This window comes from Chiloscyllium plagiosum, chromosome 25, assembly GCF_004010195.1.
Source record: "Chiloscyllium plagiosum isolate BGI_BamShark_2017 chromosome 25, ASM401019v2, whole genome shotgun sequence".
In the NCBI taxonomy this organism is placed as follows: Eukaryota; Metazoa; Chordata; class Chondrichthyes; order Orectolobiformes; family Hemiscylliidae; genus Chiloscyllium; species Chiloscyllium plagiosum.
In genome coordinates, this window is record NC_057734.1 from 4,927,981 (window position 1) to 4,941,034 (window position 13,054).

Here is a 13,054-nt window from a genome sequence, read left to right on the forward strand (position 1 = left end):
GGTTGATTGGTGCGGGTGTCCCGGAGATGTTCCCTAAAGCGCTCTGCTAGGAGGCGTCCGGTCTGCCCAATGTAGAGGAGACCTCATCGGGAGCAACGGATACAAAAAATTATATTAGTGGATGTGCAGGTAAAACTTTGATGGATGTGGAAGGCTCCTTTAGGGCCTCGGATGGAGGTGAGGGAGGAGGTGTGGGCACAGGCTTTGCAATTTCTGCGGTGGCAGGGGAGGGTGCCAGGATGGGAGGGTGGATTTTCGGAGGAGCGTGGACCTGACCAGGTAGTCACGGAGGGAACGGTCTTTGCGGAAGGCGGAAAGGGGTGGGGAGGGAAATATATCCCTGGTGGTGGGGTCTTTAGACATTACCAAACTGTTCAAAAGCTATTAAATATTTTGCTTGAAGGAAAGAATACTTAAGAGTGATCTCTTCAAAACTGTAAGAATTCTCCAATGTGCTCTTCAGAAGAAAACACATGTGGACACCATTCAAGGCCAACGAAGCAAAGTTATCTGATGGCACTGTGAATGATTTTATTTTTGCATTCTCTTTATGGCACAATATTACAGCAAACTTTATTTTACCCATCATCTTATGAACTTGCACTCTCCTTAAATTGGCAAAAATTAAACAACTTAAGAATTGGAAGTTTACTATATTAGTGCAATCTCTGTAATGTCCAGGTGGTCAGTTGAGAGTGCAAGTGAGAATGTTCTCTGCTGGTAAGTTTTACTTAAGGCAACATTGTATTATTTAAACGATTTATACTATAAATGAAGTATAACAGTGATGTGTATAGCCCCTGCATTACATTCTATTACTACAACTGGGACATTTGATCAACCTTTACTCTCCTGGTCCCACAGGTTGTGAAGATGTACAGCACGCAAAAAGACCCTTTGGTCCAACTCATCCATGCCAACCAGATATCCTAAATTACTTTAGTTCCATTTGCCAGCATTTGACCTATATCCCTCTAAACCCTTCCTATTCATGTACCCATTCCAGATGCCTTTAAATGTTATAATTGTACCAGCCTCCACCATTTCCTCTGGCAACTCATTCCATATATGCACCAGCCTGTGCGTGAAAAAGTTGCCCCTCAGGTTCCTGGAAGAAAAAGACCTTGACTATTCACCCTAGCCATGCTCAAGATTTTATAAACCTCTGTAAAATTACCCCTCAGCCTTTGATACTCCAGGGAAAATAGCCCCAGTCTCTTCAGCCTCTCCCTAGAGCTCAAACCCTGGAAACATCCTTGTAAATCTTTCCATGACCCTTTCAAGTTTTTCACAACATCTTTCCTAAAGCAAGGAGATCAGAATTGAATGCAATATTCAAAAGTGGCCTAAGAAATCTCCAATGCAGCTGCAAAATGATCTCCCAACTCTTATTCTCAATGCACTGTCCAATAAAGGTAAATGTACCAAATGCCTTCTTCACTACCCTGTTTACCCACAACTCCACTTTCCAGGAACTGTGAACCTGCACCCCAAGGTTTGTTTTTTCAGCAACACTCCCATACCTTACCATTAAGTGTAGGTGCTGGTTAATAAAGTGTCTGCTGTACTTGATGTATCATGGTCCTTACCAGAACTGCAAAATAAATAAGCTGCAACAAAATTGGATACATTACCACAATCAAAAAGACCAAACTTTGATTCCTCGATTTTAGCTCATTCAAATAATCACAGCTGCAATTCTGATGAAAAGCCCCTTTAAATGCCAGATTTCAGGATAGTTTTGTTTTGGTGTGCAAACAGTGTGACCTTTCTTGGTCAAAGCAGTTTAGCTTTTCAGGCATGCTGATTCAGTGAGCTGCCAAGTTGTTTTGGATTCAGAGATAAAATCTGTGTGGGGTGCATGCCTTAAATAATAAATGGGATCCATGATAAATGAACCATACAAGAAGACAATGTACTTTAACTGAAACGTTGAGTTGAGTTCAATGTTCCCGTCTGTTACCATGGTAACTATCTACTGGGTAGGCTGAATCGAGCGACATTGAAGATCATCTTCAATGTATAAAAAACTGATTGTTCTGTGATCATATTAATCTTTGGATGACAAAATACTTTGAAAAATGATTTTCTAAATTAATCATGGATCCATGATTAATTTTGCAAGTCAGCATTTGTAAATAAGATTAAATTATTTGCAATAAATATATGTTAGTGAGCAAGGATAAAGTACAGCAATATAAGTCTGTATTGTTACTTGTTCCTGAGGCAATCTTAAGCAAAAATTATCTCACTAAGAGACCTATTAAGAGTTTTCAGAAGACTAGTTTGCAAAGGTGAAAATCTTGCATCCACTTCACTATTAATCTAACTTATACAGGGAGGGAAGGGCCCAGGCTTGGTGGGAAAGTGAACTGGGAATTGGAAATTCTTCAGGATGATGATAATGGGAGCCACAGTTGGTTTTAGTGCTCTTGGACTGGGCTGACTTTGATGAGAATTCAACCAAGGGTCCCTGCTTGTGGGCCATTATCTAATTCCATCTGCTCAAAAAAGTGTCCAATATGGACTTTGATTGAAGATTAAAGATTGAAAATTATTGTTTACAATCAAATTACTGGTTTTGAACTCATAAGAATAATGACACCTCGACATCTCCAAAGGCATTACCCCTCCATTTAGCGCGTTGTGCCTGCACCAACTTTCCAAGTATTTTGGCTTAGTACCATTCATGTCTTTTTCCCAAAATGGCAGGAAGTTGCATTTGCTACCCCCTCTTTACCTTTTAATTTGATACCTGCATTAAGGCAAAGGGTTGAAGACAAATGGGCACAGATTGGATAAATGTGATTAGAACTATTTGCTTTTGTGGAGGATACATGTGACTGACTGCCTGGCCAAATGAACTTTGGGTTTTAACTCCATACCACATTTATATGCAGGTGTAATCTTGGACAAAGTTGTAAAAGAGACAAACCCATTATCTGTGCTGGAGCTGGGGACATACTGTGGTTACTCGGCTCTGCGCATGGTCTGTGTGCTCAAACATGGTGCTCGTTTACTGACCATCGAGTTCAATCCAACCAATGCAAGCATTGCAAAGCAGATCTTCCGTTTTGCTGGAGTTGAGGACAAGGTAAAAGATCTCAAAGCAACATGGTATAATTCAATGATTTCATACAAACTCCATCTCTATTTATGTAGTATTTGATAGAATTACCTAATTTTTGCAAAGTAAATATTGTTTAAATCAGATATCCTTGAAGAATTGAAAAATACTACTCAATGATCAGAAGAACTTTTAAATAAAAAGATCTGTGTTTAGATTTAGATTTTTCCTCTCAAGACCCCCCAAAACTCATTACAGTCAATAGTCCTATTAAACTGTGTATTGAATTGAATTGAATTTATTGTCACATGTACCAAAGCACAGTGAAAAGCTTTGTCTTGCGATCACAGAGTTACACAGCATAGATAAGTAGATAATAGGTAAACAGCAGCAAAAACAAAAACAAAAACATAGGAGCAGGCGAATGTTAAGAGTTTGTGAGTCCATTCAGCATTCTATTAACAGTAGGGTAGAAACTGTTTTGAAACAGCTGGTGCATGTGTTCAGGCTTCTGTACCTTCTTCCCGATGGTAGAAGTTGTAGAAAAACATTGCCAGAGTGGGATGGATCTTTGAGAATGCTGGCGACATTTCCTTGACAGGGGGCCTGGTTGATGGATTCTATAGTTGGGAGGTTGGTCTTTGTGATTGTCCAGGCAGAGTTCACCAGTCTCTGTAACAGTCTCCGATCTTGAATGGTACAGTTGCCATACCAGGTAGTGATACATCCACCCAGAATGCTCTCAATGACGCACCTATAAAAGTTGGCAAGGGTATTCGCCTTCATGCCAAATTTCCTCAGCTGCCTGAGGAAGAGGAGACTTTATTGGGCTTTTGTAACCAATGCATCCACGTGAAGAGTCCAAGAAAGCTTGTTGTTGATGACCACTTCCAGGAGCTTGACACTCTCCACTCGTTCCACCTCTGTGCTGTTAATGTGTAGGGGGCATGAGTAACATCCACCGAAAATCAATAATGAGTTCCTTGGTTTTATCAGCATTGAGAGCTAGGTTGTTCTCAGTGCACCATTTTCCAGGTCTTCCACCACCCGTCTGTAGTCTGTTTCATTGGCCATCTGATAGTGGTGTCATCGGCGAACTTGTAAATGGCATTAGTCTGGTATTTGGCGACACAGTCATGGGCATACACTGAGTACAGTAGGGGGCTAAGTACACACCCGTTGGGGCTCCAGTGTTGAGTTATAGGGAGGATGAAATATTGTCCCTAATCTTCACTGATTGTGACCTGTGGGTCAGGAAACTAAGGATCCAGCTGCAGAGAGTGTGGCTTAGACTGAGATCACTAAGTTTAGTGATCAGTCTCGAGGGGATAGTAGTGTTGAAGGCTGAACTGTAGTCAATGAATAGGATCCTTATGTAGCTGTTCTTGGTGTCAAGATGTTCTAGGGAGGCCTGATAGGCAAGTGATATGGCATCTGATGTAGATCTGTTGCTTCTATAGGCAAATTGGAGTGGGTGCAGCAGTCCAGATGGTACTGTGGAAGGACTAGCTCCATGAATCTTGATTATAGCCAATGAAAATTATTGTTTTCAGTAAGACATGTAGGCACTGTGGTATTGAAGATATGGTTTAAGAACCTAAGAAAAATGAGCAATGTAAGACCATGGAGCTTTTCTGCAATTTGATACAGTCACAACTGGTCTCAGGGCTCAACTCCACTTTCCTGTGCAGCACCCCCCACACCCCTCCTCCCCCCCCCCCCCAAACCATCAACAACTCCTTAGGTCAAACATCTGCCAATCTCTGGCTTGAACATATTGAAATGATGACACATCCACAAAGTACCGAAGTAGAGATTTCCAAAGATTCACAATTCTGAGTTTATCCTCATTTCAGTTCTAAATAATTGGTACTAATCTTGACACTGTGCCCTTTAATTCTGATTCCCCAGCCAGGGCAACAATCTCTTAATGTGCATAATGTAAACCTCTTCAGAATCTTATACATTCCAATGGAATTATCTTTCAATCTTCTAAACGCCTAGGAATATACGGCCCATTTATTCAACCTCTAATCTCTGGAACAAATCTATTGTACTTGCTGTAGCACTCGGCCAGCAATGGTCATGCAGCATGGAAACTGACTCTTCGGTCCAACCTGTCCATGCCAACCAGGTTTCCCAAACTAGTCTCATTTGCCTGCATTTGGTCCATATCACTCTAAACCTTTCCTATTCACATACTTATCCAAATGTCTTTCAAATGCTGTAATTGTACTAGCCTCTACCACTTCCTCTGGCAGCTCATTCTATACATGCATCACCTTTTGTGAAAAGGTTGCCCCTCGAGTCCCCTTTAAATCTTTCCCCTCTCACCTTAAATCTACGCCCTCTGGTTTTGGACTCCCCTACCCTTGGAAAAAAGACCTTGGCTATTCACCTTATCCAAGCCCCTCATGATTTTTATAAACCTCAGTGACACGAAAATTGGAGTAGCAGCAGGAAGCATAAGGGACTGTCAAAGAATATAGGAGGATATAGATAGACTGGAGAGTTGGGCAGAAAAGTGGCAGATGGATTTCAATCCTGACAAATGAGAGGTGATGCATTTAGGCAAGACTAATTCTAGATCAAATTATACAATGAACGGAAGAGCCTTGGGAAAAGTTGATAGGCAGAGAGATCTGGGAGTGCAGGTCCATTGTACCCTGAAGGTTGCTGCACAGGTGGATAGAGTGGTCAAGAAAGCATATAGTATGCTTGCCTTCATTGGACAGGGTGTTGAGTATAAGAGCTGGCAGGTCATGTTAAAATTGTACAGGACGTTGGTTCGGCTGCATTTGGAATACTGTGTACAGTTCTGGTCGCCACATTACCAAAAGGATGTGGACGCTTTGGAGAGGGTGCAGAGAAGGTTTACGAGGATGTTGCCTGTTATGGCAGGTGCTAGCTATGAAGAGAGGTTGAGTAGGTTAGGTTTATTTTCATTAGAAAAAAGGAGATTGAGGGGGGACATGATTGAGATTTACAAAATCATGAAGGGTATAGACAGGGTGGATAGAGACAAGCTTTTTCCCAGGGTGAAGGATTCCATAACAAGAGGTCACGCTTTCAAGGTGAGAGGTAGAAAGTTTACTGCACACAGAGGGTGGTGGGCGTCTGGAACACATTGCCAGTAGAGGTGGTAGAGGCAGGCACGGTAGATTCATTTACGATGCGTCTGGACAGATGCATGAGTAGGTGGGGAGCAGAGGGATATAGATGCTTAGAAATTGACCGACAGGTTTAGACAGTACACTTGGATCGGCTCAGGCTTGGAGGGCCGAAGGGCCTGTTCCTGGGCTGTAAATTTTCTTTGTTCTTTTATAAAGGTCATCCCTCAGCTCCCAATGCTCCAGGGGAAAAGGTCCCAGCCGATCCAGCCTCTTCTCCTTTCCTCAGAGAGTAATGAATCTGTGAAATTCTTTATCACATTGATTGGGTCATAGAGTATAGAAACAGACCCTTTGATCCATCCTGTGCACACAATTTTCCCAAACCAAACTAGTCCAACTTACCTGCATTTGGCCCATATCCCCACAATGCAGTCTACAGTGGGGAGACAAAACAGGCTGGTGACGACTTTGTGGAACATCTACATTCTGTCCACAAAGATGACCCCAAGCTTCCATTTGCCTCCCACTTCAACACACCATTATGTTCCCATGGAGTGTTGGCATGGTGGCTCAGTGGTTAACATTGCTGCCTCACAGCACCAGGGACTCGCGCTCGATGCCAGCCTCTGGCAACTGTGTGGAGTTTGCACATTCTCCCCACGTCTGTGTGGGTTTCCTCCCACAATCCAAAGATGTGAAGGCCAGGTCAATTGGCCATGCTACATTGCCCATAGTGTTCAGGAATATGTAGGTTAGGTGCATTAGTCAGGGATAAATGTGGAGTAATCGGGTAGGGAAATGGGTCTGGGTGGGTTACTCTGAGGGTCAGTGTAGACTTATTGGGCCAAATGGTCTGTTTCCACACTGTAAGGATTCTATGATCCTTCAAAACCTTTCCTACTCATGAACTTATTCAAATATCTTGTAAACAGTCTAACTGTACCTGCATCAACCACTTCCTCTGGCAGTTCATTCCACATATGAACCACTGTGTAAAAAAAAAACTGTCCCTTTTTTAAAGATTTTCTCCTCTCCCCTTAAAAAAATGCCCTCTAGTCTTGAAGTCCCTCACCCCAGGGAAAAGCCCCTTGCTCTTCACAATTTTATTAACGTCTATAAGAACGCCCCTCAGCCTCTTACCTTCCAGTGAAAAATGTCCCAGCATTTCTTTATAACTCAAACCCTCCATTCCTGCCAACGTCCTGGTGAATTTTATGAAGATGACAAATTTTTAAGAAGTAAGTAAATCAAGGGTTATGGGGAAAATAGAGGAAAGTTGAATTGAGAATTATAGGATCAACGGTGATCTCATTGAATGGGGGGACAGACTTGATTTGCCTTCTTCTGCTCCTATGTCCTTCGGTCTTAATAGGTCCAGAATTGCTTTTTAAACCAGTACTGAATTTTCTGCTCCAATCAATTAAGGTGGAGATCTTAGAAGGTTCGTCTGGAAATATTATTCCGCAACTGAAGAAGAAGCAAGAAGTGGAGACTCTAGATTTTGTTTTCCTCGATCACTGGAAGGGCAGATATCAACCTGACACACAACTCTTGGAGGTGAGAACTCGGTTTCCCTTTGCTTTCCCACCTCAGCAAATACATGAGCTCAAAACACACACAGAGCAGCCTTAGAAACTGAAAAAAAATGGTCAACTACATATTTATTGTCCAAGGAATGGGAGGATATTTTCTCAGAGAATATTTATATTTGATGCATTTCAGTAATTTGGAGTTCATTTTGTTTTAATTTAGCACATGAATGAACATTGATATAACAGATTACAAAACTATTGAATACCTCATAGGTATTGCTGGTCTTTCATTAATACTATACAACTATTTGAAGTAATGGTTTTGGCTACACTATTTAGAAGGAGATTGCACTTCCCCAGAGATCAGTTAATAGGCCAAGTAAATGAAGCATAAGGAAGTTCACAATGGTGATATACCAGAATATTGTTGTAGTAACTGTCAGCACAGAATTAATGTTGGAGTTCCTCTGTGTACTATACCAAACCATGTTTCACATTTATATGGTATTGAATCTAATTTTGATGATATATAGTTGAACCACTGAAACACAACTCTGGAGCCATGGATTAATGTCGACTACTTCCTATTTTTGTGCTGTTGTGTGGGAAAGGAAGGGGGATAGCTAGAACATCTGAGTCAATTCATAATACCTTCCCATGACGTGGTTAAAAAAAAGAAAGAAAATCTGTAAGAAATTCCTCCATTGCCCTGCACTCAGGTAGTAAAGGAAGGAAAATACAAATGCTTTAAATATGAAGCAGAAATTGTTATTTTTCCTTTTGTATTATATAAATGACTCTAAAATATAATTAAAGCTGCACTTATTCCCACCTCCATGCCCCACTTACCTTCTAATAGTTCCTTTTAATTAAAGGAATTTACAATAAAGAAGGATGCTGTTTGGTCTGATGCACCTGTGCTAGCTGAAAAAAGATATCCATCCTAACTCCATTCTTTGGATATTGATCCATAGCCCTGTAAGTTATGGCATTTCAATTTCATAGCCAAATAAAGTTTAAATGTACTCTGTTGCTACCACCCTTTCATACTCAGTGCCAATCCCTCAAAAAAACATTGTTTTCGCTTCCCTCTAAATCTTCCTTTGGGTTATTTTAAATGTATGTGGCCTTGTTGTTGACTTCTCTGCAAAGCTGAATTTGTTGATGGTTGAGAGAAAATTTAATGAAGATGTGCAAATTTGTGAGATGCAGGCATAGGAAGGATCTATTCTCCTTAGCAGAAGGAACAACAAGGGGCATAGATTTAAAGCAATGAGTCCCAGAATTATAGAGTCATAGAGATGTACAGCATGGAAATAGACCCTTCGGTCCAACTCGTCAATGCCAACCAGATATCCCAACCTAATCTATTCCCACCTGCCAGCATCTGGCCCATATCCCTTCAAACCCTTCCTAATGGTATACCCATCCAAATGCCTCTTAAATGTTGCAATTGTACCAGCCTCCACCACTTCCTCTGGCAGCTCATTCCATACACGTACCACCTTCTGTGTGGGAAAAAGTTGCCCCTTAGGTCTCTTTTATATCTTTCCCCTCTCACCCTAAACCTGTGCCCTCTAGTTCTGAACTTCCCGACCCCGGGGAAAAGACTTTGCCTATTTATCCTATCCGTGGCCCTCATAATTTTGTAAACCTTTATAAGGTCACCCCTCAGCCTCCGATATTCTAGGGAAAACAGCCCCAGCCTGTTCAGCCTTTCCTTATAGCTCAAATCCTCCAAACCTGGCAACATCCTTGTAAATCTTTTCTGAACCCTTTCAAGTTTCACAACATCTTTCTGATAGGAAGGAGACCAGAATTGCACGCAATATTCTAACAGCGGCCGAACCAATGTCCTGTATAGCCGCATATGACCTCCCAACTCCTGTACTCAATACTCTGACCAATAAAGGAAAGCATACCAAACGCCTTCTTCACTATCCTATCTACCTGCGACTCCACTTTCAAGGAGCTATGAACCTGCACTCCAAGTTCTCTTTGTTCAGCAACACTCCCTAGGACCTTACCATTAAGTGTACAAGTCCTGCTAAGATTTGCTTCCTTTAAAGAAAGAAATCTGCCGCCATTCATATCTGACCTATGTGTGACTGCAGATCACAGCAACGTGGCTGACTCCTAACTGCTGTCTCGATAAATAGGAATGGCAGCCAAGCTAGCGACACCAACCTCCTCAGAATGAATTATAAAAGCTTCCCAGCACTGATGACCTTTTGGCTTGCTATCAAATAGGGAGGAATACACTCCACTTCCTTCATGTACAGATTGCAGTACTTCCACTTTGTCCAACAGGAATGTTCTTCAAGCTTCCTTTTACTTACACCTGTAGAGTTTTGTGATTCCCATGACTCCTCCATGGGATTGATTGTGTATAAATGGAATACTCATTTCAGAGCCTTTTCTTTGGCACTCTCCATGGCCTCTTCTCTTGAAAGATAAGGGGAAAGGGTGACACAGTGGTTAGCACTGCTGCCTCACAGCGCCAGGGACCCGGGTTCAATTCCAGCCTCAAGCGACTGTCTGTGGAGTTTGCACATTCTCCAAGTGTCTGTGCGGGTTTCCTCTCACAATCTAAAGACGTGCAGGTTAGGTGAATTGGCTGTGCTAAATTGTCCACATTGTAGATTGGGTGCATTAGTCAGGAGTTAAATGTAGGCGCATCAGTCTGGGTGGGTTACTCTTTGGAGGGTCAGTATGGACTTGTTGGCCCAAAAGGCCTGTTTCCACACTGTAGAGATTTGATTCTATTCAATGAAAAACTAATGAAAGACACTCATATCTGAAAGAAAGACAAAGGAACAGACTGAGAATACAGTGTCACAAGTCATGAAATGGTCATGTGACATAAACATGCTTATAGATACTACAGCCTTGTTTTCATGTAAAGTAGCAGTGATCTCAGATAATATGCGTAAAAAATGTAATCAGTGATGCAAAGAAGTTGTATCATGTATCTTAAAAGGAGGGCATTTAATCAACTTGTTCAGCACCAAAATTGATAACTACTGTTTAAAGTTTCCAATGCCAAATTGGAGTATCATGACATAGAGGTGCCAGTTTTGGACTGGGGTGGACAAAGTCAGAAGTCACACAACACCATGGTATAGTCCAACAGATTTATTTGAAAGTACAAGCTTTTGGAGCAGCGTGGTTTCAGACAAATTTGTTGAATCTAACTTGGTGTTCTGTGACTTCTGAAATTGGAAGTGCAACATCGAATGATCAATTTAATTGTTTCAGAAATTATGAACTCACAAGCATCTGGGTCTATACACAATGGAGTTTAGGAGGATGAGGGGGCATCTCATTGAAACAAACAGAACACGGAGTGGCCTGGACAGAGTAGATATTGGAAGGATGTTTCCATTAGTATGAGAGACAAGGACCTGAGGGTACAGCTTTAGAGTAAAGGGAAGACTTTTTAGAATGGAGGTAAGGAGGAACTTCTTCAGCCAGAGAGTGGTGAATCTATGGAATTCACTGCCACAGAAGGCCATGGAGGCCAGTTCATTGAGTATATTTAAGATAGGTTCTTGAGTATCAAGGGGATCAAGGGTTACAGGGAGAAAGCGGGAGAATGGGTTTGAAAAACTTATCAGAGCTGAAAATGTGTTGCTGGAAAAGCGCAGCAGGTCAGGCAGCATCCAAGGAACAGGAGAATCGACGTTTTGGGCATAAGCCCTTCTTCAGGAATGAGGAAAGTGTGTCCAGCAGACTAAGATAAAAGGTAGGGAGGAGGGACTTGGGGGAGGGGCGTTGGAAATGCGATAGGTGGAGGGAGGTCAAGGTGAGGGTGATAGGCTGGAGTGGGGTGGCGGCAGAGAGGTCAGGAAAAAGATTGCAGGTTAGGAAGGCAGTGCTGAGTTTGAGGGATTTGACTGAGACAAGGTGGGGGGAGGGGAAATGAGGAAACTGGAGAAATCTGAGTTCAACTAGATTCCTACAGAATCTGTTGGACCTGACAGACCAATGGGTTCAGCCTACTCCTGCCCTATGCAAATTATTTCTTCATATCTCAATTCTAGTTTCCCTCCCTGACTTTGTCTCTTCATACTCACATTTGGGATTCTTCTGAGTTTCCTAGTCCCAGCTGCTGCTCCTCACCATGGATAATCAATCCCTCTATATATCCATTTTTCATCAGAACAAGCTAGAGGCTCTCCACTTGTTCCTTGAAGAGAAGGCTGAACAGTCCCCATCCACTGCCATCCTGCTTTACCTGCCTGAACGCATTCTCACTTTGAACAATTTCTCATTCAACTCAAACATTCTAAAGAAAAATCAGTTTCCCCCTCTGCCGATGCTGCTAGAAATGCTGAGCTTTTCCAGTGTTTTGTTTTTTATTTTAGATTTCCATATCTGCAGTACTTTTGCACTCATTGGAAATTGTGAAACTGGTTTTGGAAACAGATTTTGGAAAGGTGCAGAAGCCACAGGGTCGTAGTCATGGGCGACTTCAACTTCCCAAATATTGATTGGAAGCTCTTTAGATCAAGTAGATTGGATGGGGCGGTGTTTGTGCAGTGTGTCCAGGAAGCTTTTCTAATGCAGTATGTAGATTGTCCAACCAGAGAGGAGGCCATATTGGATTTGGTACTCGGTAATGAACCGGGACAAGTGGTGGGCTTGTTAGTGGGTGAACATTTTGGTGATGGTGACCACAATTCTGTGACTTTCACCTTGGTTATGGAGAGAGATAGGTGCGCACAACAAGGTAGATTTTATAATTGGGGGAAGGGAAATTACGATGCTGTAAGGCAGGATTTGAGGAGCATACGTTGGGAGCATAGGCTGTCAGGGAAGGATGTGGAGGAAATGTGGAACTTTTTCAAAGAGCAGATACGACGTGTCCATGATATGTATGTACCTACCAGGCAGGAAAGAAATGGTCGTGTGAGGGAGCCTTGGTTGACGAAAGAGGTTGAATGTCTGGTAAAGAGGAAGAAGGAGGCTAACATAAGGTTGAGGAAACAGGATTCAGACAGAGCAGTGGAGGGATACAGGATAGCCAGAAGGGACCTGAAGAAAGGGATAAGGAGAGCTAAGAGAGGGCATGAAAAATCGTTGGCGGATAGGATCAAGGATAACCCCAAGGCATTTTATGCGTATATGAGAAACCTGAGAATGACGAGAACGAGGGTAGGTCCGATCAAGGACAGTAGTGGGAGACTGTGTATTGAGTCGGAAGAGATAGGAGAGGTCTTGAACAAGTACTTCTCTTCAGTATTTACGAACGAGAGGGACCGTATTGTAGAAGAGGAGAGTGTGAAAAGGACTGGTAAGCTAGAAGAGATACCTGTTAGGAAGGAAGATGTGCTGGACAT

General features: G+C 42.2%; 1 protein-coding gene across 4 annotated transcripts in view; it reads left to right on the forward strand.

Annotated features, from left to right (window-relative positions):
- Positions 1 to 13,054, forward strand: part of LOC122562524 (catechol O-methyltransferase-like) — a 234,766-nt gene that overhangs the window by 214,049 nt on the left and 7,663 nt on the right. For all 4 annotated transcript variants that reach the window (XM_043715399.1, XM_043715397.1, XM_043715401.1 and 1 more), the window contains exons 3-4: positions 2,901 to 3,094; positions 7,606 to 7,737. In XM_043715399.1, the coding sequence (XP_043571334.1) occupies positions 2,901 to 3,094; positions 7,606 to 7,737 (326 nt within the window). The remainder of the gene's footprint in view (positions 1 to 2,900; positions 3,095 to 7,605; positions 7,738 to 13,054) is intronic.